Below are 27,030 nucleotides of genomic sequence, written 5' to 3'. Positions count from 1 at the left end.
ATCATCTATAAAAAAATGAGTTAGAAATTCTATCTGACTTTCTTGTACTCGGTTATGAAGTATAGTAAACTTGTTGAGCTTGTGTGACTAATATGAATGATTCATATGTTTCAATCCTTGATTTATGATTCACCTCCACAATGCCTAAGGCTTTGTCGACTCTTGTTGTTGTGGGATCAAACCAATGACACTTGAATAAAGTTACCCTATTATTTATGCCTAAGTAAGTCAACTCTATTATTTCTTCTATAATACCGTAGTAGTCATCTTCATTTTAACCATAGCTGCTACTCTTGACGCACATACCACTATTCATCGTTGACATGTTTACACCGTAGTCTTTTGTATGGAATCGATAACTATTTACGATGTACCTGTTGTAACATTGCACAACTTTGGTTGGACCATTTTGTAAATCACTTATTCCTTGATCTTTAACATCACCACGGCGGACCTACAAGCATAAACAATGACTGTGATCACGATCAATTAAGTAACTTATTATTGTTTACACAAAAAGAATGTATGTCATCATCCTTACCAACTCTTTCAACCATGCCACAAACTTATTTTCACTTTCTTTCTGTACTTCTGCATCAGTGAGATATGAAAGTTCTCTTCGCAACTCCAGATCAAATTGTCTGCACTTAACAAATACTTATATTACCAAACCATGTAAGCACGTATAAAACTTAGTGTTACATATTAAGTATGCTTACTCGATGTATGGGTTGATTGCTGAGCAATTAAAAATGATATAGATTTGTGTTGCGTCTTGCTCTCGATATTCCAAGAGTTTTGACCGACAACTGCCAAAGGCATGCCCAAGTGGTTGAAATATCGACAGTTTATCAGCTACAATAAATTGTTCTCCATCATCATTACGAGGTGGGCATGTGTAACATGTTGAAATATAAGGTTCAAAGTACATAGATGAGAAATTTGAAATCTCTTTTAAAGTATACGTCTCACAAATAGAGTCTTCTACTCTTGCTTTATTTCGAACCTTTTTTTGAGTTCAAATATGCATCTGTCAACAATATACATCTCGGATTATAATAAATTTCTCAATAGCATTGAAGAAAAACATACAAAAATATATATACCTTTCAAATAGGTACATCCATCGATATTGCACAGGACCACCAACCCTTAGTTCATATGGCAAATCTATGATCAAATGTTCTATAACATCGGAAAATGTTGGCAGAAATATCTTCTCTAGCTGACAAATAGTAGTGACGACAAAATCCTCAAGATTTTTTACCTCAGATACTATATGGGATCCATTGTGCATAATGTACTAACACTTGCCGTTACAAATTCAATAAAACAGTCAACATCATCCATATATTCAAGCGATACCTCATTGTCAACTGTCCTACTATGCATCCATTCACGGTTTGCAGTCATTTTATCGTATGATGTTACAGATATTATCCTAACAAGTTAAAAGAGAATCATCAGAATATTATGATGAAGAAAATATCAAATTTATCATGCATTCGTGGTAGATGTAATGATTTGATATATATCACACACACACGCATATATATATATATATATATATATATATATATATATATATATATATCATACAATCACAAGAACTATGACGCATGTATTGATAACTTAATATTTTCATGTGCAAAATCATTCATTTGAAGCATGTTTGAAGCATTGATAACTTATCATTCATTTTCAAGTGCAAACTCACTCATAATACGATACATTCATTTGAAGCATGTTTTCATGATACAATTTCACATGGAAGTCATAATCAAATTGAAAGTAACTTCATGCAAGCATGGATACAATCACATCAAACATTGAAATACATTCAAATTATTCATATCAAAACAATGTCAAATATATACTTGCAGCAAACACACTCTAATATACCGCTAACTACTACCATGACTAGCATGAAATCTGAACTCTAAAAATAACACTTTTATTTTCATACATTACAATCATGCTCAGCATGATCTCCGAACTCCATCAAAGCAGTCCTAGATATCCACAACTAAGTGAGTATGTGAACAGGAAAGTGTTGCATCCAAGAAATTAAATAACCTGTGATGCACATGCATAACTTACTCACCATGGGTATTTATCTGATTTGCATTGCTTTTATCACTTACTTACCACGGGTTGTGAGGCACAAGCGAGATTCGTTGAGAAATCTGCAAGAAACACTGTATTAAAATGAAGTTTATTACCTGATAACAAGGAGAGTGACGCCCCCTGTTGAAAATGAACCTGAACAGGGAGACATAGCCCTCTGGTGAAAGCGAGACAAACAAGAGTGCTGCCCCCACCGACCGTAAGGTCAAGGCAGAGAGATCTCGCCTCCTACCGAGGCAAAATTTTTTGATAGGGGGATCAGCCCCCTGCCGGGCAAAATTTCCCGACAGAGGGATCTGCCCCCTATCGGGCAAAAAAGACAAGAGGCAGGGGGCTTCGCCCCCTGTCAAAATTATCGAGGAGAGGGGGGCAAAGCCACCCCCTGCCAGGGAAAACAAAAGGGCAGAGGGCTTCTCCCCTTGTCCATCATTCTCCGGCAGCAGACAGGGGGGCCCCTGTCGGCAAAGTCAAGAGGACAGGGGCCCCCCTATCGGCATTCGAAAGGACAGGGGCGAAGACCCCTGTCATGCCGAAGAAAAAGAGGACAGGGGCAGATCCCCCTGTCCTGCAGAAGAGATCAAGGGCAAGGGGAGGGGGAGGGCCTGGCAGAGGTGATCAGGGCCTCTGCCAGCCCCCGCCGACCACATAGGGGTGGGGAGGGCCTGACAGAGGCTGTCGGGCCTCTGCTGACCCTCCGACAACCATAGGGGGATGGGGGGGGGGGGGGGGCTACACCATAGGGGAAAGGGGGAAGGTTACCTGCGGACGAAGCTCGCCGGACAACCCAGAGGGGGAGCAACGAGAGAGAGAACGGGAGGGGAAAGAGAGATGAGGTTGTCGGGAGGTCGATGGGCATCGGGCGAGCTGGCGACGGGAGGTTGCCTGGCAGCGGGCAGGCGACGGGCGGCGGGAGGCAGACAGGCGACTGATGAAACAAAAAGGGAAAAGAGGCTCGCATTAGGGATTTACGAGAAATTTAGCGACGGATTCGCGACGGCAAAATTCTGTCGTAAACGTCGTCGCAAATGTACGACGGAGTAGCAGCAGGAAATTTCTGTTGCTGAGCCGTTGCGAAGTTGAGACGGAGTTTGAGACAGAATTGTTCTGTCGCAAATCCATCGCTAATTTGCGATAGATTCTCGACAGAATTTTTTTCATCGCTAATTTCGTAAATAATTCGAATGTTAGTGATGAATAGTTTTCTCTAGCTAATCTATCGTAAATTTGCGACAAAAAAAATCTGTCATATATTTCTGTCGCTAATTAGAGTTTTTCTTGTAGTAGGATTACATGAACCATAGCCTATCAAATAATATTTTTACATTGAAATTGAGGATACTAATTGGAACTCGGGTCAGGGCCCCTCTTTTACGAAATTTCTTTCTTTTTTTTGAAAATTGCTCTTGTATGAAATTTCACAAACGCTTCATATATTAATCGGACCTTCTGGTCTAATTAACATGGATTCTAATCGGGCCTTCTTATTTGTCACTAAACCCTGGCCCTGTAGGGTTTAGTACAGGTTGGGTCTGGATCAAACCCGACCCATACCCATAAATCAAGTGGTTCCCTGAGTTTTAATTTAGGACATGGTAAATAACCAAGTTCGCTTTCTTTGTCAATCCTGAATGCAGAAAATGATACTTATTTTTTTTTTTTTTACCAATCAGGGCTCAGCTTGTCTGGTGGGAGCAGATAGTGCACGTTACCTTGTGTTGGGACGTTGCAAGTTTGAATCCAAATGGTTCAAATCTTAAAATGCTGGATGGATGTATGTTGAGATAGAGGATAAGGATGAGCCTTAGGCCTGTCCGGACATTCAGATAAAAAGACCGGAGGACATACCAAAAGTTGAAGTGATTAGATGGCAAAATGTTTTTTCTATTTAGACTAAAAAGGGAATGACAAAAACTTTTGTCCTTTGACGATCTAACAAAAAAAAAAGTGTTTGTCATCCCAACCGAAAGGAAGAACTAAATGACAGTAAAAACTCTTGTTGTGATCAACAGAAAAAAGTTTTTGTTGTGAAAAAAAATTGAGAAAATTAGTGAATTTTGGTGTTTTGGACATTTTTGAAGGTTTTTTTTTTAGAATTATATGGGTTGTACCTGTCGTGGGAATTTTTATGTTAGGGTGTGAAAAAGTATATCGGACTCGGATCAGATATCGGACCATATCCAATCCATTTGCAGTCCTAATACTAATCCATCTTTTCATATATGTATACCTTGGCGAATATTAATATATTCAGCCAGACCTGAACCAGGGTCTTTGATTGCTGATGGAAAGTGAGAAAGGCGATCGCAACCATCCACCACCTTTTGGTATTAATGCAGATCGTACAAATTTATTTCACACATCCCCATTGAGGGGACGGCTCTAGCTGTATCAGTCATTGCTCTCAACTGTACTGGTTTTTGACTCAGTACGGCTGACTCATCGATAATATCTACAAATCTACAAATGGTATTCTCTTGTCTCGAATGAAAAAATAGAACATTATTAACATCCACTACCACTGCGAGCTTAGGGGCAGACACACATTGCTTAAAAGAGAGGTGCATAGTGAAATCAAAGAATAGGACGAGCTTGAGCGATGGCTCAATTTCCTGTGGCGTACCTGCTCAATAAGTTGGAAGCCTTGGTGGTGGGCGAAGTGAAATTGCTGAGAGGAGTTGGAGATGAAGTGGACGAATTGAAGATGGAATTGAGAAGCATGGAATCCTTTTTAAAGGATGCTGATAGAAGAAAGGACGGTGATGAAGGTATAAAGCAGTGGGTCGAACAAGTGAGGGGAGTTGCATATGATATCGAGGATGCCCTTGATGAGTTTCTGCTTCAATTTGGAGGACAACAATCAAGTGGGGTTAAGGCCTCCTTCAAAAAATTTTCTTCCTCACCGTCGCGTTGGATAACCCGTCATAAACTTGCAAAACAAATGCAATCCTTTAAGACCAGAGTGGTGAGCCAAGGAAAGACAAAACAGATATTCTTTCAATGTATTGCAAGAAGGAATTGCTTTTGGAGGGCTCCAAGATTGTCGAGAAGTGCCTCTTGATGAACAACTAGATTTGGTGGGATTCGACCTCGACATCACAAAAGTAACACGGTGGTTGACAGGGCCAGACCAACAACTTGCACCAATTTGTCTGGTCGGGATGGGAGGTTCAGGAAAGACTACCCTAGCAAGAAAAGTCTTTAATCACCAAGCAGTAAAGAGTCACTTTGAATGTTATGCTTGGGTTTCTGTCTCCCAATCTTTCAATCTTCAAAATATTCTAGTATCCTGCTTAAGAGATTTTTACAAGTTAAGGAGCGACATTTGTCCAGATGGCATACAGGAGATGGACATTTCAAGTCTCAAGCAAACGCTCCATTCTTACCTTCAAAATAAAAGGTATGTTCTTGTGTTAGATGATGTGTGGAGCCAAACTGATTTAGAAAAGATTCAATTTGCATTACCAATCGCTCTGCGAGGAAGTAGAATCATGATCACAACTCGCAAAAATGATGTTACTCACCCAGTAGAAGATAGAGTTGGTTTAAAGGGCCTTGTCCACCGCCTACAACCCCTACCTAATGAAACAGCAATGCACCTATTTTGTAAGAAGGCATTCAGAGATGAGCCTCAAAACATTTGTCCTCCGCATCTTAAAGAAGTATGCAACGATTTGGTAAAAAGATGTGATGGTTTACCTCTTGCCATTGTAGTCTTAGGAGGTATTATGTGGCACAAAAGGAAATCTGAGCATGAATGGAGGATTGTTCATGATAGCCTTAGTTCAAACTTCAATGATGTCGATCATCCTTTGGGTAGTAGAGTGGGGTCAATCCTTTCTTTGAGTTTTGATGAGTTACCCTTGCGCCTTAAATCTTGTTATTTGTATTGTGGTGTCTTTCCAGAGGATTATTTAATCAAAACAAATAAGCTGGTCAGACTATGGGTGGCTGAGGGCCTCGTAGAAAACAAAGAGGGCATAACATTAGAGGACGTAGGGAAGCAGTACCTTGACGAGCTTATACAAAGGAGCTTACTCCAAACTGTGAGCTGGAATCTTGGAGAACGTAGAGTAAATTCATGCCGAATTCATGACCTTTTGCGTGAATTAATTATATCCACATCAAAGAATCAGAACTTTTGCAGTGTTTTAACAACAAAAAATTCAAGGATTAATGAAAGAATTAGGCGTTTGTCACTCCACAATGACAGTCATGAAGGCATTTCGTTGAGCAATCAAAGTGCATCGCATCTTCGTTCCCTATTCTTGTTTGACAAAGCTATCATGACTTCTTTCTTTACCAAGCTTTCCTGTTTTAGATTGATGAGGGTGTTGGATCTAGAAGGCATTCTCGTTGAGGAACTGCCCGATTCTCTGGGTGATTTATTTCATTTGAGATACCTGAACTTGCGTCGCACTAATATCAGCAGTCTCCCAAGATCTTTCGGGAAGCTCCACAACCTACAAACGTTAGATATCCGAGAAACCCCAATTAAAAGTATACCAGAGGAAACATCAAAGATGAAGAGCTTGCACTATGTAAATGCTTTTCCGGTTCTTAAAATTTCACTTAAATTTTCAGTTACATTTAAGGTGTTGGTGGGATGTGGAATGCCAAAGGGAATATGCATGATTACAGACCTTCAAAAACTCTCGGGCATAAATGCTACTACAGAGATTGTTCAAAGGATCGGTAACTTGACCAAACTGAAAAATCTTGGGATATTCATGGTGAGAAGGGAACATGAGAGTCACCTTTGTGCCTCCATTGCAAATATGAAAGACCTGCTTGCACTCATAGTAGCTGGTATTGATGAGGAAGAGCCTCTCAAACTGGAATCTTTGTTGCACCCACCAAGACGTTTGGAAGATATCCGAATATATGCACGTCTGAATGAGTTGCCATGTTGGATCCGCTCTCTCGAAAACCTCGCTAGCTTGACACTGGTCTTATCCGGATTAAGCGAAGATCCATTTTCTTCCCTCCAATCGTTGCCAAATTTGGTGTTTCTTAAACTCGATGAGGCTTATGATGGAATAGAATTACGGTGCAGACCAGGAGGTTTTCCCAAGCTAAAAGAGCTCATTCTTATAAGACTTGCAAGATTAAAAAATGTGTGGCTGTATGAGACAGCGATGCCCAAACTTCAACAGTTGTACATCTTTGGGTGCAAGGAGACGAAAAGGGTGCCTCGTGGAATTCAAGATATCAACACCATTCAAGAGTTTTATTTGTCAGAAATGTCGGAAGAGCTGATGGAAAGCATACAAAAGCGTGGAGGGAAAGATCGCTCCATAGTCAAACACATTCCTGAAATCCGCCACGTTAACACAATTGTCGACGGGATGATTTACTACTCGCACATATGATCGTAACGGCAAGCAATCCCAAGCAACCGTGAGAAAGCATGATCAGGTGAACTCACATATTTCAGAAAATTTTATTCACAAGTGCGCTTTTTCTATTTCATTTCGTTTCCAACTTATTTCTTTTGCGTCATTCTCTTGTGATTTCATATGATTTTGTACTTCCAATGTAGCTAGGCAGAGAGAGAGAGAGAGAGAGAGAGACCACACTCTTGCCATTTGACAATCTTACATGTTTGATTGCAAATCAATAATTGCTTAAAGATGCTTTGCGTTAGCCTACTTTAAGCCCTTTTAAAGTTGAAGAATGTTTTGATTTGGCATTTTATGGTACTCTTGAGGATTTAAGGTACTGATATTATGTTCTATAAGACAATAAAGAATGTTTTGAGGATTTAAGGTACTGCCATAAAAACCCAATTTGTGGTTTGATATTCTCCAAGGCATTGAAAAGTTTGATGTATATTATTATCGTTTAAATAAATGCAGTCCTTGTGTTCTTTCAGTAATTCACAAGCTGTTGAAATTTGTTTTCTTTTTGGGTTAATAAGTTCATATCCAATTGGAAACTTGGTCTGAAATAATATATGCACATGTATGAAATGAAGTGGGTGCCTTTGGCAGGTTGATCCAAATTTCTTTTTTTTGATAATTGCTCGGGTATGAAATTTCACAAACCATACCCGGCTTCATATATTAATCGAACCCTTCAGGTTCAACCTGGATTTTAATAGCGCCTTCTTATTTATCACTAAACCTTGACCCTATAGGGTCTTGGGGCAAACTCGACCAGTACCCATAAATCATGATGTTCCCTGTGTTTTTAATTTAGGACATGATAAAGAACAAAGTTGGTTTTCTATGTCAATCCTAAATGCAGAAAATTATATTTTTTGTTTTTTATTGACGAGGAACCTGCCTAGAAAGGGGGGTCTCTTATGGACCACCCTTATTAGATATTAAACCCAAGGTGAGTGCTAAGGACACCCACCAAGCAAGCCACGGGTATAATTCCACTAAAAATCAAGTAACCACTTAGGGGTGTCAACGGGTCGGGTTTGGTTCGGACCCATTTTGAACCAGATCTGACCCCAAATTTTGTGTGTGGTATCAGGTCTGTAGTTGAGTCTAATTGAACCCAATATAAGAGAAATCACACCCAGACCCGTTAAGAACTACATGAACCAGACCCGGGCCATACGGATTGAAAAATCTCGGGTCTTAGGGTCGGGCCCAAGTCTAATATAAAATATCACAAAATATACCCCAGACCATGTATTAATCAGACATTCGGGTATCGAGTCTTCTTATTTATCACCATACTCAGACCCTATAGGGTTTGGTATGGATCGGGTCCTTGTAAATCCGACCCGTTGACACCCCTATAACAACTGGGAGGGTTTTACAGGAAATTATATTTGATACCATCTGCATCGTAACTTTATCACAGTTTTATTTTTATGGGTCCTCATGTCCCTTTCATGGTACAATGACGTCTATCATGATCGCCATGGATAAGCTTCAAGTTTTTTTTTGTTTTTATATAGGAAAGCTGGGCAGACCCCTACCGGATATCTCTTAAGCCATATGTGTCAGAGGGATTCGAACTTGGGCCTTCAGCTTCGCACAGGACTTACCGGATATCTCTTAAGCTTTGGGTGGAGTCACCAACACCCAATGACAGACTCTCTCTCCCTCTCTCTCGAGTGAGACTGAGGATGGCCTCTTTGATTGCTTCGAAATCAGTGAGTTTCCCTCTTTTTTTCTTGAATTTCACTCTTTTTTCTGTCCATTTGTTTGTTATTTGAGCGCATTAATAAATACTCATTTCTTTCTTTTCCATTTTTTTTATGTGTGCTTTTTGGAGTCATTATGTTTCCCTGTTCTTCCTTGTCTGTTTGATTCTTTTTTGGGCATGTTGGTTTTTTTATTCAAGGAAAGGTTATTGTTTGTTTAACAGTTTTGGCTTGAGATGAGTGATCAGATAAAGTTGCTCATAGATCTGTCCAGTTTTTGACGGTTAATTTAATGGATTTTTTCTCCTTTAAGTTTGAGGAAATCCAAAATACAAAGGAGGTTTATGTCCAAGGGTAAAAATCTCAGCTATAGTTATTTTGAAATGCACCAGTTGTGTTCGACGTGGTGGCCGTAAGAAGAAGGAATCGCCTAAAAATCTTAATTTCTAGCTTGATTACTCAAAAGAATTGAATCCATTGTGGGTGTCAAACATTTGAAGGAATAGGAAAAATTACATACAAGAGATTTAGGAGCAAATCAAACATCATTTTGGCTTGATTCAAAATGAATGAAGAAATGACATTTTGGGGATGAGGAATAAAGCATGGATAAGCTCAACTAAACCTTTAGTAAGTCCAAACGAAGGTACTTGCCCCCCCAATTTTTACAGTGAAATGGAGTTTTGCTTAAGATCAAATGTTTTTTTTTTAAGGCGTGCTGAGGTTAGGTAGACCCCCACCAGTCATTATTCAACGTACCAATGGGTTTTTTAACCAGCAATGTCCCAGACGTGCACTGACGACACCTACCAACCACACTGAGCCACCATTGTTTCTTAAGATCAATTGTTGCTGATGACAATCTTGTGCAACTATAAATGATATGTATGCAAGGACTGAAGGGCAGATATCTGATTCTTATGGAATGCTATTTGGTCATAGATTTACAAGAAAGTGCTCACAGGGGCTCAGCTCATTTGGTAAAAGCCACTTGTGAATATCACGTTGATGAGATCTCACAAGTTCAAAATCCATGGGTGACCTCGCCCAAATTGACTGTACTCCTTGGTGGGGGCACATGGGACCTCATGGTTTTTATCAATGAGAGTTCTGTTGGTGTATTTTTAGAATCAAACACAAATGCATACTTTTAGACGCCATAGTGTACGAGTGTGGGTGCTCGGTGTTCTCCTCAGCCGGTCAATGCCCACGATGAGCCCAGGCCTTAGGTCGACGGTGGGCAGAACCCTGAACCATGTATACCGAATATAGAGTATTTGGGTATGCCAATGGTGAGTCTCTCATTATTCTCACACAACCTAACCCCTTTATATAATGGGGAGAATAGGCAATTACGTGAATGTGGTCTCTCTATATTCACGTAACGCCCACCCACTATCTGGCCCACTAATGGTGTCAAAGGGGGTCACTTAATGGGTTGGACTCACTAACCGTTATGTCTAACATTCTTTCACTTGATCCATTGACACCAAAAGTGCACAAAATCAAGGTTTATACTATCATCTCGATTTAATTCTTTATGTGGGTTCACATGCTACCATTTATCACAAGAATGAATCATATGAGTCATGGTGATGAACACTCCTTTATGAAATGTCATATTTTCACGTAGTACGCTAAAATTCACCTTCAATACTAGCTTTATGAATAGGTTGGTCTCTTACCTATTTTATTGGTCCTTTAATATTGTTATTCTGCTATTCTCTCTAACCATATGAGAGATCTTGTGCGCAAAATCAGCAATATAATTCATATTCACAAATGTGATCACATAATGTATTGCCATACGTAAGAATGAATAAAAAAGACCCATCACCTTTACATGTTAGGAATACAATCCTGGTGCTAGCCCTTTAGTAATCTTTTTCTTCATCCCAATTGTATCAATACAAACCAGATGATTCTCAATCCTTTCTTTAACAATAAAGTATTTTAATTTCATGTGTTGACACGCTCTTGTTGTTATTTGAAAAGAACTCTTGTTGTTATTTGAAAAGAATATGATTGCTTCATTATTACAAAAGATCTTGAGTGGTCTCTCAATAGAATCCACTATAGCAACACCATAATGAAGTTATTTATCCAAATGGCCTAAGATGATGTCTTGTATAGAGCAATAAATTCTGCCTTCATGGTATGAGTAGCAGTAGTAGACTATTTTACACTTCTCCATGAGAAAAATACTTACACTAGTGGATTTTTTACTGTCTAAACATCATCCTAAGTCCGCATCAGAGTATCCAATAACCTCTAGGTGATCAGCTTTTTTGTAGGTCAACATGTAGTTTTGTGTTTCTTTAGGGCTCTTTTATTAATGTTTATTCATTTGATGAAACATTCCTTGCACTTCTGTGAGGGGCTTGAATGGCCTTTTGAAGAGCCTTTTCAGGACTTTAGAAGGTTCTTCGAGAGCACAGAAATGGACCTCTCGCACATCTGTTCGGTCCTTTGCAAAAATCAAAAACACATGTGCAACACAAACGGACAAAACTACACTAAATCTAAACTTAAAATTAAGCAAAAACAAAAATCTAAACTAACTCTAACAAACCACTACACGATGAAATAGCATAACAAATTCCTAACCAACTAGCAAATTCAGCGCTTAACTATTCTACTTAGAACATGTTATGAAACTAAAATAAAAACATCTAACTAAATAAAATATGAACTCATGAATTCAACTACTATACAGAATATCTACTAAAAAAAAATAACAATTAACATATAAAATAGCAAATGCCTAATAACTAATGAATTGAATGACTAGTGAAATAAAATAAACCTAGTATATGCTTTAAACATTCAAGGCTTTAAACACTTAAAGAATTAAACGAATATAGACTAAGCACTATATACAATATAACCTGTTAATTGTCAACCAAGAAAAAAGAATGTCAAACACTTATGAATTAGTTAATTGTAAAAGAAAACTATTCAACTGCAAAGACGTAAGGTAAACGTATTTATCTAATTAATGTGCCTAATAAGCATACACACACGTTGTATTTCAATAACGTCAATCACGCTGAACAGTGTGATTGACGTTGTTTGAGGTTTAGGCTGCAGTATTTGCACGCTGTTGGGCATGGTTAGCAGATGCTCAGCCTGAGTCTGCTGGAGCTGCAAACTTTATTCTCAATTCATCTACTGTGTGGGTTCCAGCATCTTGGACGGTGCTATTTCAGACTCAAACGCGATAGATTGCTGTCAAACGACACGCTGGACAGCGTGTCCTTTAGTGGGCGTTAATCACTGGAGCAACGTGAGATACACACGGTTGTAATTGATGTTAACTATGAAAATAAATAAAAGCAGCAGCAACAACAACTAAAAAAGATTTAGTTATTTTTTTTTTTAATCGACTATCAAGAACGATCACACCAATATTAAACCAAACAGAAAACTAAATTGAAATATGCTACTACGATCCACATGAACGATTCTAAATATGCAAAGCACGAAACACATAAAAAAATTTATATTACAATGTATGCGATGAAGATAAAAAAAAAAAAAAATGCATGCGATGATTCTAAAACTACAGAGAAGGGGGACAAGAGGCTCACCTACGACTTACCTTCAACGGACTGATTGAGAAGAGAAGTTGTGGCTGATCCCAGGCTGCATACGCACCTCCTCGACGAAGAAGACAAGGGTGATGGGACAAGGCTATAAACAAGACAAAAAAGAAGAAAGAGGAGAAACCGACATGGAGAGAAAGCAAACAAGGGAAGGAGAGAAGAGAGAGAGACAGAGAGGGAGGCGTGTGGTTCAGCAAAAAAAAAAGCCTTTTTGCCTTCTTGAAAATTTTATTTATAATCCCTAATTGGGTTAAAATTCAAAATTTTGAAAAGTGTTCGATAATTTTTTTCAATTTTCAAAATAGGTCGCTTCTTAAAAACATGTTTTTCAAAGGGATATTTTTTTTAAAACTAATTGTAAATAATTAAATAAGCCATAATCTAACTGAACTATGAATTATAAAAATTCTAACTAATAAAAATAACGAACAACATAAGGCTGAACCGAAAAATGTAATTTTTTATGGAATTTTGATCTCGAAGCAAATTCTCGAAAACAATGATAAAGATGGGTTTTTAATGCGATTTTATAATGGATCATGCATAAATAAAGATGAATAAAATGTGAATATTATGAATGATCACTCCATCAGGCCGAGGTACAAGATTTCATAGTTGGTTCTTTGCCATAGAGTCACGCTCTTCTTTCATGGCAATGATTCAATGTGTTGTTTGTTTACTTTCAATGACTTCTGCAAATGTGAGTGGATCATCATCAATGTCTATGAAATTATTCGACTCTTGCAAATACATCACATAGTCCGAATGAATAACAGATTTTCTGGTCTTGGTAGACCGTTATACAGGTACTACAGGTGGTTCAAAAAAAAAAACTTATGTATCATGTTGTTGTTGTTGTATATTATCATCAACAACTTGTTCTATTTAGGATTGATGTTTATTGACCAAACTTTCCCTAGCATTATCCAAAGAAACAATAATAGGAAAAACCAGATTTTCTTATACGTGTTCGACTGCTTAGCCTTTATACAATCAACACATGGTTCTATATCTGTAAAATCAAGGAATCCAAATTTTTTTTTCTTTCACAAGTCTTTGGACTCTTTCTTTCAAGATATATCCTAACCTTCAATGCCAAAGCAAATAGGATTGATCATCCTTTAGGTCACGTTTATTGTCAATCATTGTATTCTCAATGGAGTGTGATTCCTGAATTTGAAATTAGATTCTTAATCGATACAAACCATCACACATGTATTCAAAACCTATATTGATTGAATTTTTTATAATAATAAGCTTAAAATTTTCAAATTTAAATATAAAGCTTAACTTATGAAGTTTTGAAATTGAAATCAGGTTTTGACTATAGGATAAAACATAAAATGTATTGACCATATCCAATATAAATCCCAACGTCAACATAATTTTGCAGGTCCCAACGTTCTTAACATGTGAACACATCTTATTTCCTTAAAATATGTTTCTTTAATGCTGTGTTGGTTCTATTTTGTTCAGAAATACATACAAAGAGTTGGCAATGTGCACCGTGACACCAGAATCAATCCATCAACTATACAATGGAACATGAATTAAATTGCACTCATGAGAAACAAATGATGCATTATCTTTATTTTTGAGTCACTTCTTATACTTCAAATAATCAATCTTCTTATGCCCCTTCTTCTTGCAGAAGAAACACTTTATAGAAATGCCTCCTGACTGGGATTTGGCTTTCGCCTGAGAGCTAAAACTCTCCTGAGAGGATTTTTCTTGTTCTTCCGTTTTAAGAAGTTTTTCTTTGGCCCCAGCCTCTGTTTATCTTTGTGAGAGGCCATATGTGTACTTGGCACCCTCTCACCCTTCAGTCTCTCCTCTTCTTCAACACACTTGGTCAAGAGGTCATTAAAAAGCCGCTCATTATTATACGTGTTGTAGGAGATTTTGAAGGGTCCATACTCAATAGGTAACGAGGTTAAGATCAGATAGATCAAGAGGGAGTCAGAGATGATAAACTTCATGTCATTCAATTGAGATGCAATGTTCCTCATCTTTAGAATGTGCTATCGGATCTGATTGTCACTAGTATAATTTATAGACACTAGTTTGGACATAAGTGTACTGGCTCTTGCCTTATTCAAAGTGACGAATTGAGCCTCAATGGCTCCAAGAAATTCTTTCACTGTCCTGTAGAGGAATTACGCCTCGAATATTCTTAGCTACTCGAGATTACAAAAGTAATAGGCTAAGTCTGTTCGAGCACTTCCACTTTTGAGAGGCAACCTTTTGATCGGTTGTGCTTTGCTCTGTAAGAGCAAGAGGTTCATCATTTCTAAGGGCTAAATCTAGATTCATATTTCCCAAAGTTAATAACACAATTTCTTTCCAAACAGAAAAATTTGATCCATCTAACAGGAGGATATTACTAGAACCGTCGATAAGGAAGGAACCTGATACAATAAGAAACAAAAACAAAAAGACATTATTATTATTACTTAGACGAGATTCATTTAAAAAGGTAAAAGTAAAACCCTTTATTTTCACCATTTTTGAGACAAGCATAATTGAATCATTATCGTTCCACTTTGGTGGAAACAACAATACTCATAGTTGTTTCGTCTCTTTAATTCTCAATGAATTGACTTTAGTTTGTGAAACTAGCAGATCACGTAATCAGAGGCAATTTAACATTGTACCTTTGGGTACGAACATGCTTCATGGGTTGTAATACACATCTACTATTATACCTTGTGTGAATTTGGAACATAATAACCTATCTTTAGGTAGAATCGATGTTTCATAAATTCATACACAATCAGAATAACGAATCTTAATACGGTCTAAAGAATCCTTAATCAACACAACTCAGATCACTTTGGTGATTATATGAATTGGTCAATCAAGATCTTTTATCGAAAACATATTCATATTATGGAGCGCATCTATGCACACATTTTAATGCATTTATATTCATAACAAAATATACTTTATATCGTCAAAATACAAGTTCATGCTTCAACTTATATGCATAAACTAATTTTGATGACAAAATATTATGAATTTAGTCATAATTCACGCTTAAAACATTATGCATAACTTAACCAATTCAAAACACATGAATTAACATGCATAAGTCATGCTTTTCATAGAATAAATACTTTATAAACATTAAAAATAACAAAAATATGTTCATATGGGTAAAACTCAGGGTCCTCATGCTCGAACCGGTCTAAAAACATCCCAAATCGGTCTAAAACGACCCTTAACTTGCCATCTAAGGTTCTGAACCTTATGAAGTGGTGCAAAGTATGAACAAAAGCTCATAAAACCCTATAACCAAATATGAAAATCCCTATATCTTCATGAAATCATGAAGAACAGTGTCTCCACCTCTTAGAATCAGTGAAAAACTGAAAGAAACCAATAAAAATGGCCCTGAACCGGTCTTGAAAAGTGTTGTATCGGTCATTGATTCGGTTCAAGTGTAAACAGTACCTGGACCCTATTACAGATCCAATCTGATTCAATTCGGATCCAAATTGAATCTATAAATGTATCCAGATCTGACTTGATTCGAATAGAATCCAGGTCTTACACGATCTAGACAGAATCTGGGTCTGATCCTATCCAAGCAGGATCCAAGACATCTGGAACAAATCCAGACCTGAATACTTAATAGGTCCAGATCTTGACCCAGTACTAAGTGGATCTGGATCCTGTATGAAGATCCAACCCTAAGATTGGATCAGACCCAAACCCGGATATTGAATGGGTCTGTTCCGATCTTGGGACCCTGTTTTCCAAAAAAAATGGATTCAGGCAGACCTGATCCACCCAAGATCTGGGTTCGGATCGAATCTGCCACTAGGTCATAATACCCGGTCTGACCCGGGTCACCCATTAAGAAAATCGAATGCGTGTTTGGTTTCTTAAAAACCGGACACCCATGTTTGCCCTCAACGATGACTCATGTCGCCTGTCGGCGACCCATGTCACCAGCGACCCACGTCACCTGCCAGCGACCCACATCACCTGCTAGCGACCCACGTCGCCTGCCGGCAATTGGAAATGAAGCCAATGACAAAGAACCCCAATTCTGGTCTCGACGGGGCTTGAGGAGGAAAAAATAGAAGAGGATTCTCGCTGTATCTCCAGTACATCACCGAACAGGCCCCGACAACAATGAATAGGTCATCGAAAGCCATCGAATCATCGGTGATGCTCAAAGCAGTCGTCGACTATCTTGATGGGTCAGCCCGTCAACATTCATTTTGAACAAACCCAATCTTTTCGGATCGAAACAGATTTGGTTTTGGAATTTATCATGATCCAACCCATATCTGACCATGCTGCAGCGGGTCAAGGACCAAATAATCTCGGTCCGAGAAAGAGTTTGTCTCAAAGGCATTCGGGTCAGCTCCAAGTCTGACCCGTTCATAGCCCCAGGTTCCTAAACAGATTCAGCAGGTGCGACAACTGTGCACGAGCGACCATAAGCCATACACACGAGCTAACGTGAGAGGCACGTGTAAAGCGCATTTTGGTAATCTCGCGATATAGCTGGCTCACACTTCACACGTTCCTTCCTCGTTCTCGGGTCCGTGGGCCCCACTTCCTTTCATTCGCTGGAACCTCCTCACGATCCCACCAATGAACATATCTGACTGAAATTACAAGGATTTTTTTACTGTAGCAATCTCACTCATCCACGTCCCCTCTTGGTACCACTGATAATCGTCCATGTATCTCCTCGAATTGTACAACAGTTCTGGATATCCACATCACCAGTGAGTGGAGGCGCCATCGTCGTACACGTCATTGTCCTGAACCACACAAACCGTTGAATTTTATTTTTTTCGATATTTATTATGAAAGATGGAAAATTTTCCCTGAAAATAAAAGATCTCCATTGATATTTATATTTATATTTTTTTTGATATTTATTATGAAAGATGGAAAATTTTCCTTGAACATAAAAGATCTCCGTATAAAATATAATATTTTTTACTAGTTTTTTCTTGTTTTGAGAATTAGTTCTTCTTCAAAAAAAGGTGCCAATAGGTCACGATTAACGGGTACCCGTCTGATTTCATACCCTATAGGGTCAAGGTTTGATGATAAACAAAAAGGTGCGACTGGAGTGACGGAGCCGAAAGAAGATCAACATTACCACTCATGAAGATCAACAAAATGTTGAACCCATGAACCGAACAATATAGAAAACAAAACTAAAATATGGAAAAACAAAAGCTAAAGAAAAAGAAACTACAGATAGCTAGCAACAAACAACAAAGCCAAGCTCAACCAGGATCCGTTGGATTAGAAGAAACCACCGATGAGTGAACGTTGTTCAGACGGAAGGAGAGGTCTCTAAGATGCATACGTAGAATCACATATACATCAACCAGGATTTTATGGACAAGATTATTAAGGATGACCGGAATTTGATGGAAAGTAGCATCATTGCGTGTCATCCAAACAAACCACCAAGTAAGTAAGCAACCATGTCTTCCAGATCAGTCTCCACCGCTTGCATCGTCGAATTTCAATAGGGCCCAGGAGCAGATCAAGCGCAAAAGACTCCTCTTTGAAAACTACGTCTGGAGATCTCCACGTCCTATTAAATAGGGCCACAAAGATTGGGCATGACCATAATAAATGAAAAGTAGTTTCTTTAGCAACTTGGCAAAGCACACACCAACTTGGAAACTGAAAGCCCAACTTCTTTAAATAACTCTGAGTCTGAACCCTATCATGCAAAATTAACCAAGCCAAGACCCCAGATCTTAGGGAAGGGCCCTTAGCCCATAACACACACTCAGGGAACCCATCTGCCCCTGGGGGAGCAACGATGTGTACACTTTGTGGGTGTGAAACGCAACATTTGGTGCAATCGCCCATTGCAACCACTGATCATAAGTTCCCGCATCCCCAATTTGATCTCTGAAGGACGATAAGGCTCTCAGTCACATGCTTCGCAAGTGCGAGATCGCCAACCCTCGGGTTCCATGATGAAAAATGAGATAAATCAGGAGCACCATATTTAGCATGAAGCAAACGAGCACATGGTGAACCTGGTTGATGGGCCATCCATCATTGCTTGGCCACAAGAGCAATACTCCTCTGTCTTGGAGCAAAAACACCTAAGCCAGCCATACGCCTAGGTAACACCACCGTTCGCCAACCAACCAAATGGCGCTTACTCTTAAGTTGACACCTAGACCAAAGAAAATCCGCCATTAAACGATAAATCTGCTTCTCCACGCCCACAGGCATCACAAAAAGGTGTGACTGGAATGACGGGGACGGGGGAAAAGGGTGGAGATTCTGATGGGTTGGAGCTCCTGCTGCCGGAAAACGGAGACCGACGGGAGGAATCGTGGCGGCTCAACTTTGATGGGTACCATCGGGCGGAGCCTCCAGAGAAGCTTTCTCGTGGGCACCATGATTGCCTCGGAGTCCTTGGTGAGATTTTTCTGTCCCTCTCTTTTTGTTTCTTGAGTTTCCCTTTGTTTTTTACCTTTTTTTTTCTGGCTATTTGTTTGTTATTTTGATTATTTTGTACCCATTTCATTTTCCATTTTTTTGTCTCGTTACGTCCCCTTTTCTTCCATTTTTATTTACTTTTTTTTTCATATTGGGCAGTTTTTATTTAGTATTACTGTTTTCTTTTTCTTTTCTTTTTTGTTAGGTAGACACCTCTTATTTTGAAATGTTCTAAGGTACGCCGTACTTTCAAACCAACAAGATCCTCGTGAATTATCCTCATGGTCATTGTAGCACCATTTTTTTGTGGTTTCTATGCACTTCTTCAATACAAAAAAATATTAACTCTGAAAATTTAAACTCTAATTTCAAATTATACTAAGAAGCGAGAATTCTTCAAAATACATTGAAACTAAAGCAAACACATAACCATGGTATGATTATGTCACAACTTGATTGGGCTGGTAAACAAGCTGAATGAACTGAAAAGAGGGAGTTCAAGCTCCGCTCTTTCTTGTGGTGAGCTTGAGCTCATAGTGAGCCTGAGTTAAACAAGCTCATGAGCTCGAGTTGGCTAGTTAAGCAACACTTTTTAAAATTGAAAAATAATAGAAATTGTACTTTAAACCGCCCATTTACAAAATAAATACATTTTTAAAATATGTAAGCAGTAGGATTTATACTCTTGAACTTATTGTTTAACCATCTGCACTCTACAATGCAAAATACATGCAAGATATATTTATTACTAGCGACCAGGTCTTCGTGCTCGGTGCGGTGTCTTCGGATTATAAATCCAAAAAAAAAAGTTAATGGTGGAACGATACAGATGGTGGAGAATGGCATTGAATATACGGATGTAACGCGTTCCCCAAGTGGTAGATGATGTTAGTTGCCATCTTATCCTCATATTCCTGAAAATAGTGATTGCATTTATTGAATCCTGATCAAGTAAAATAAATATAATATTTTTGAAAGCAATATTGATATTTAAAGAAAATCATGATATATTCGGTAACCATTTTGAGTGCTTTGTTTTTATATTTTTTAGTTTTATATAAATTATGAAAAAGAAAAAGAAATATTTTTTGTTAACAACTAAGAGCTTCTATTTACAAAAAAAGGTGATGATTTGACATGTAGTAAGACACAAGACATCAAGTTTGTATTAATATGGTTTCATGTAATAGTGAAGTCATAATTAGTAGTACAAACGGATCGCATAATGGTGAATCATGTGACATCCTAATCTGAATCTGAAATTCAAACTGTTGATCTGATCAGAATCAGATCCAACGAGGTAGGGTTGAATTCCGATTGAAAAAGTATGTGGAACTACTCAATCAGGTAAAAAAATGTTAAAAACAAGCTCTTTACTTGTAAAAAACGTAGTTGGATTGCATTTTGATCCAAAATCCAATAGTGATCAGAACCCCATGCATCTGTATCCAAAAACAATTTAATTTGACATATGTGAATGTGATCCAAATGCACATTCAGATCTTAGTTTAAGGATCCAAGTCTGACATTAGCATGTTGGGTTCAGGTTGATATTCAGCTCTATCCAACCTGTTCTCTCCCTATCAAGGGTAGAGGTGTCAATGGGTCAGGTTTGGCTCAGACCCAGGTGGAACCAGACCCAAATTAGATTTGAGATTATGGTACCGGGCCTGGGTCTAATCGGATCCACCATAAGAGAAACTATACCCAGGATCCTATAATGATTATATGAACCATACCTGATAAAATAATAATTTTTATCATTTTTACATTGAAATTGGGGCTGTTAATTGGAACTCAGGTCAGGCGCATCTGGTATATATTTATTTATTTATTTGAGAATTGCTCTGGTATGAAATTTCACAAACCATACCTCGCTTCATATATTAATCGCACCCTTCAGGTCCAACCCAGATTCTAATCTAGCGTTCTTATTTATAACTAAACCCTGACTTTATAGGGTTTGGTATGGGTCGAGTCTGAGTCAAACCCAGCCCATACCCATAAATCAAGAATACCCATAAATAAAGAGGTTCCCTGTGTTTTAATTTAGGACATGGTAAAATAACCAAATTGGTTTTCTATGTCAATCCTGAATTCACAAAATGATATTTAATTTTTTTTAATGACGAGGAACCTGCCTAGAAAAGGGGGTCACTTAGGGTATGTTTGATGGATTGTTCATAGTTGAACGAAATGAACAAAAAGAACAAAACAAAACATTGTTTAATTTTGTTCGTTCTGTAACAACTGTTCCAAGTTTAGCGATTGTTTGGACTGTACTCAAATGCTATATTCCAAATGTTTGTTGTTTGACGATAATGTGCGAACAATTTGGACAGACGACAGATCTCACCTTCTCCACCACGTCGGCAACAGATCTCGCCTCCGACCTTTCGGCAACATCGGAAACCCTAGCCTGAAACCCGTTCTCCGAAGTATAAAGAACCGCCAATCTATCCTTCGCGAACAACTCCCTCAAGAGACGGGACGATCCGATCATTGTCCCTCAACTCTGAGTCGACGATGGAGTTGCCCTGGTGTTGGGAGACGGCGAGGAGTCCCGTCCGATGATGGCCGATGACGGAGATAGAGGCATCATGCTTCCTCTAGGCAAGGCGGAGGCGGGAGTATAGGTCTGCTTCCGGCTTTCAACGCTCTCGTTGAAGACGGACCGATTGATCTTCGGGACTTACCCTTGCCTACCGAGAAGAGCCACGGTAGTAGGGGCGTGCCCTTGCCTATCGGGAAGACCCACGGCAGTAGGGGCGTACTCCTACTTGTCGGAAAGAGCCACGGCAGCAAGGGCATGCCCTTGCCTACAGGAAAGACCCACGGTAGCAGGGGCGTACCCCTGCATGCCGAAAAGACCCATGGTAGTAGGGGCATGCCCATGCCTGTCGGGAAGCAAACGATAACAGGGGCGACTGCCCCTGTCGAAGTCATCAATAGGCGGTGGAGAGAGAGCGGGAGGGCATAGTCGGCCCTCCGGCAACAGAGGGAAAACGAAGAAGGAAGGGGGAAAAGAAGACAGGGGGAGACACGGTAGAGGGGCCACCGACCTCCTGCCAGCATTCTGGTGAACACAAAAAGCGAGGGGAAGGCACGGTAGGGGTCGGCAGCTTCCTGCCAACCTTTCGGCAAACAGAAAAAGAAGGGAAGAAGAAAAAGGAAAACACCTGGAAGAGGGGGCGCAATCATCGATGTTGGGATCCCATGTGGAGTCACCGACGACGAGAAGGAAATTGGGTACCTGCAAGGTTGCCAGTGACGGCGATCGAAATAAGAAGGAGGCGGCGACAGGGCTTGCTAGAAATCGCAACGAGAGAGAGAGACGTCAAGAGTAGGCACGAGCAAGATGGTTCGGCATGCCCGTCAAAAAAATTTTGTTCCATTGATTCTTGTTATATTGTTTTGTAACAGGGGGGAGGGTGAAACGAAAATAACATTAGAATAAGAACGCGGTGGGCGCGCGGAATGTCGTTCGCCATGTCCAACATTTGTTGAAAATTGTTCTTCTTAACGTAATTTTTGTCTGAATCACGCTAAGAACGACACATCAAACCTACCCTTAAGGACACACTTTATAGATATTAAACCCAAGGTGAGTGCCTTAACCCGCAAAGGACACCCACCAAGCAAATAATGGTTATAATTCCAATAAAAATGGATTTATGGATTTCGTGTATGGGTTTCCACCGTATTACATCAAGTACCACCCTAACCCACTTAGGGGTGTCAACGGGTCGGGTTTGGTTCGTACCCAAGTGGCACCACACCCGGCCCTAAATTTTGGGTATGGTATCGGGTCTGAACTTGAGTCTAATTGAACCCAATATAAGATAAACCACACTAAGACCGGATAAGACCTAGATAAACCAGACTCGGGCCATACAGTATGTTTTTATCATTTTTATATTAAAAAATTGTGGGTCTTAATCAGAACTCGAGTTGGGCCTAAGTCAGGTATAAAATTTTACAAACTATATCCCGGACCATGTATTAATCGGACCTTTGGATCTGGACCCGGAACTTAATCGAATCTTCTTATTTATCACCATACTTGGACCCTATACCTATAGGGTTTGGTATGGATGGTGTCCTGGTAAACCCGACCTGTTGACACCCCTATAACCACTGTGTGGGTTTTACAGGAAATTAAATATAATACCATCTGCATCCTAACTTTATCACATGTTTATGTATAGAAAATAAATAAGGGTCATTGGAAAGTGGGTCCCATGTGATGATACAATGACGTCTATCATGATTGCCATGGCATCGATAAGCATCAAATTGTTTATACTATACGTCGTCAAGCGTCGGCAGTGACTTTTTTATTCTTATTTAATTACGAGGTACCCTCGGCGTAAATTGGGTAGGCCTGTCCACTACAACAAAGCAGTGGATTAGCGACGACCTCATTCCGTCGCTATTCTGTCGCTAACCGGCTTAGCGACGGATATCTTACGTCGCAAATTTTTCGACGCTAACTGACGACGACATAAATCTGTCGCCAGTTCCGTCGCTAATTGCAACAGAATAACGAACGATGGTTTCCGTTGCAAATCCGTTCGTACTAAACGGCGACCTCGGCTTGGCGACGGATTTACAACCGTCGCTAAATTATATGTATAGCGACGGATATATCCGTCACTAATCCATCGCAAACAAGAAAAAAAATAAAAAAAAAATATTTGAAAATTAAATATCGAGAACGCTACAATTTATATTTCTTGTACAATTTATATTTCCTGTAAATAAAAAACAAAGTACACATAAAATTACATATAAAAGAAAACTAAAACAATTAATCGTTCAACTTTAAAATTCACAAGTTTAATTATTTACAATTTAACAATTACATTTTCGAAACAAAAAAAATAGAACAAATTCAACACATTAATCTAATCATCGCCAAGATTTTGTATGTCTTCTTGTTCATTGCCTTGATTTGTCCCTTCAGCTCCGCTACGTTGATTATCGCCAACAACCTACATAAGAAAAGAACAGTCAGTATTGATAAACAAAATATATTGAAATAAATTATACACTATATGTGATTCTATCATGTGCTCATATGTGTTCTAAGGCAGTAAAAAAACTATATATGTGATTCTATCATGCTCATATGTGCTCTAAGGCAGGCAAAAAACTCTATATGTGATTCTATCATGAATGATATGTGTTCTAAGGCAGTAAAAAAACTCTATATGTGATTATATCATGCTCATATGTGTTCTAAGGCAGCCAAAAAAACTCTATATGTGATTCTACCATGCTCATATGTGCTCTAAGGTAGGCAAAAAACTATATATGTGATTCGATCATGCTCATATGTGTTCTAAGGCAGTAAAAAAACTGAATATGTGACTATAGCATGCTCATATGTGTTCTAAGGCAGTCAAAAAAACTTTATATGTGATTCTATCATGCTCATATGTGCTCTAAGGCAGGCAGAGCAAAAAACTTTATATGTGATTCTATCATGAATGATATGTATTCTAAGGCAGTAAAAAAACTCTATATGTGATTCTAGCATGCTCATATGTGTTTTAAGGCAGTCAAAAAACTGAATATGTGATTATAGCATGCTCATATGTGTTCTAAGGCAGTCAAAAAACTGAATATGTGATTATAGCATGCTCATGTGTTCTAAGGCAGTCAAAAAAACTTTATATGTGATTCTATCATGCTCATATGTGCTCTAAGGCAGGCAAAAAACTTTATATGTGATTATAGCATGCTCATATGTGCTCTAAGGCAGGCAAAAAACTCTATATGTGATTCTATTATGCTCATATGTGCTCTAAGGCAGGCAAAAAGCTATATATGTGATTCGATCATGCTCATATGTGTTCTAAGGCAGTCAAAAAACTGAATATGTGATTATAGCATGCTCATATGTGTTCTAAGGCAGTCAGAAAAACTCTATATGTGATTCTACCATGCTCATATGTGCTCTAAGGCAGGCAAAAAATTGTATATGTGATTCTACCATGATCATATGTGTTCTACGGTAGTCAAAAAACTGAATATGTGATTATAGCATGCTCATATGTGTTTTAAGGCAGTCAAAAAAACTGAATATGTTAAGGCAATCAAAGTTACATGAAATCTAATGACATGCAATATATTGCATGAAACTTTCATACCTGAGAGGGATCTGCAATCGAAGTTCCCTTATTCAACAAAAAATTGTTGAACTCAGCTCGGAGAACGTCGGCGACGGTTTCATGGAAGTAGCCACGCATTGTGTCCTTAACGATCTGGCGTACATCATCACCGGAAAGAATAGGATGCTGGTTGGAGCTTATGTCGACGGAAGAAGTCTGTGAGCCGTAACTGGAAGAAGCAATAACAGGTGAAGTATTCATATTACTCCCAAACCCGAACACACGACCCTTTTTTGGTTCACCTGCTACAGTCACCCATGCTGCAGGATCAAATGATAGATGCTGAGTAGCGTCATCGCCATATCGCTCTACCATCTGTTGCTCATATGCCTCCTACAAAATAATGTTTACAGTATGCATTAATAATTAATGATAACATTATGATAACTTGCATATTGCAATGATTATTAATAGAATAAATAATACCGTTGTCGTTCTCGCCTTCTCTGATATGAAGTCTCCCGTGGTCTTCCGTTTATGTGTTTCAACAAACACATTCTTATATGGTACAATGCTTCCTTTTTCTGCTTCCTACGAAGTTAAATGATAAAAGATTTAGTTAACAAGTTTGCAACAATACTTATAAAATTGATATTATATATTGATGAGTTACCATTTTTTTCAGGTGGCTCCCAAAAGTCTTAGATCCACCTGTGTGTAGATGGGCTTCGAGCATTTTTGCTCGATTTTGTGCAGCCTTCGCAGAGCGATTTCGAAATGCATCTCCTGCCCACTTGTCGCACATTCCCTCCCAATAATCTCTTCTGATAGTAATAGGGTCATGACCCTTCCACTGTAGTGGATCATCTATTCCGCCAGATGCTTTTTTTGCTGCAGTCTTCATATTGTGCAGCATGTCTGCAAATCGATTGGCAGTCACCCTCTGCCACACCTTCCTTGCATCATGTTCCTCCACCGTAGTCGCGAAGCGATTCGAAGCCTATATATATTTTCAGAAAGTTAGTAAACATGACTATAAAAAAAAATTAAATATGAAACACATTAACTATGACAAACAACTATATACCGTGAATGAGAACCACAATCTGTCTATTACCTCTTTTGGATACTCTTTCCATTGAGCGACCGGTCCTGGTAGATGTTGAAGAAGTGAATTTCTAACCTCGCGTACTACTTCTTGTGGCTCAAACCTCATGCTGCACATGAATTGGTACACAGTAAATATCAATATAAAATATTTATAAGATATGCAATAAGTGAAAACGAAATTCTTACGGTCGATTATCGATATACACTATTCGAATGAGTCTTCTTGTGCTAGACTGAGAAGACTCTGCATCCTGTGTTGGCTCCTGACTTGTATGATCAACTGGTGTAGGTAGATCATGTACAGGCGAAACATCATCTGTAAAAAAATACATTAGAAATTCTCAGAATGCGTATTTCAACTAATCAAGCATCCAATTAGTTAAATGATATACCTATCACAGGAGCCCGTGAAGATGAAGGCTGAGCCTGGCTACTACTGGATGTGCGACCACTGTAAGCTCCATGAACCATATTCTAACAAATAAAAAATGACATACAATACATTCAAATAATTTGCATCAAGTAT

At 38.8% G+C, this 27,030-nt stretch overlaps 1 protein-coding gene across 1 annotated transcript; it reads left to right on the top strand.

Annotated features, from left to right (window-relative positions):
* The first annotated feature begins 4,609 nt into the window (after positions 1-4,609).
* On the top strand, positions 4,610-9,333 carry LOC149812658 (disease resistance protein RPM1-like). The gene is made up of 2 exons (XM_089991724.1): positions 4,610-7,542; positions 9,041-9,333. The coding sequence occupies exon 1, from the start codon at positions 5,286-5,288 to the stop codon at positions 7,494-7,496; it is 2,211 nt and encodes a 736-aa protein (XP_089847850.1). The 5' UTR covers positions 4,610-5,285; the 3' UTR covers positions 7,497-7,542; positions 9,041-9,333.
* The last annotated feature ends 17,697 nt before the right edge of the window (positions 9,334-27,030 follow it).

Source organism: Nuphar pumila, chromosome 16, assembly GCF_984573655.1.
Source record: "Nuphar pumila chromosome 16, dmNupPumi1.hap1.1, whole genome shotgun sequence".
Lineage (NCBI taxonomy): Eukaryota > Viridiplantae > Streptophyta > Magnoliopsida > Nymphaeales > Nymphaeaceae > Nuphar > Nuphar pumila.
The sequence above is the reverse complement of the archived record's forward strand: the minus strand, read 5'-3'. Positions and strand labels throughout refer to the sequence as shown.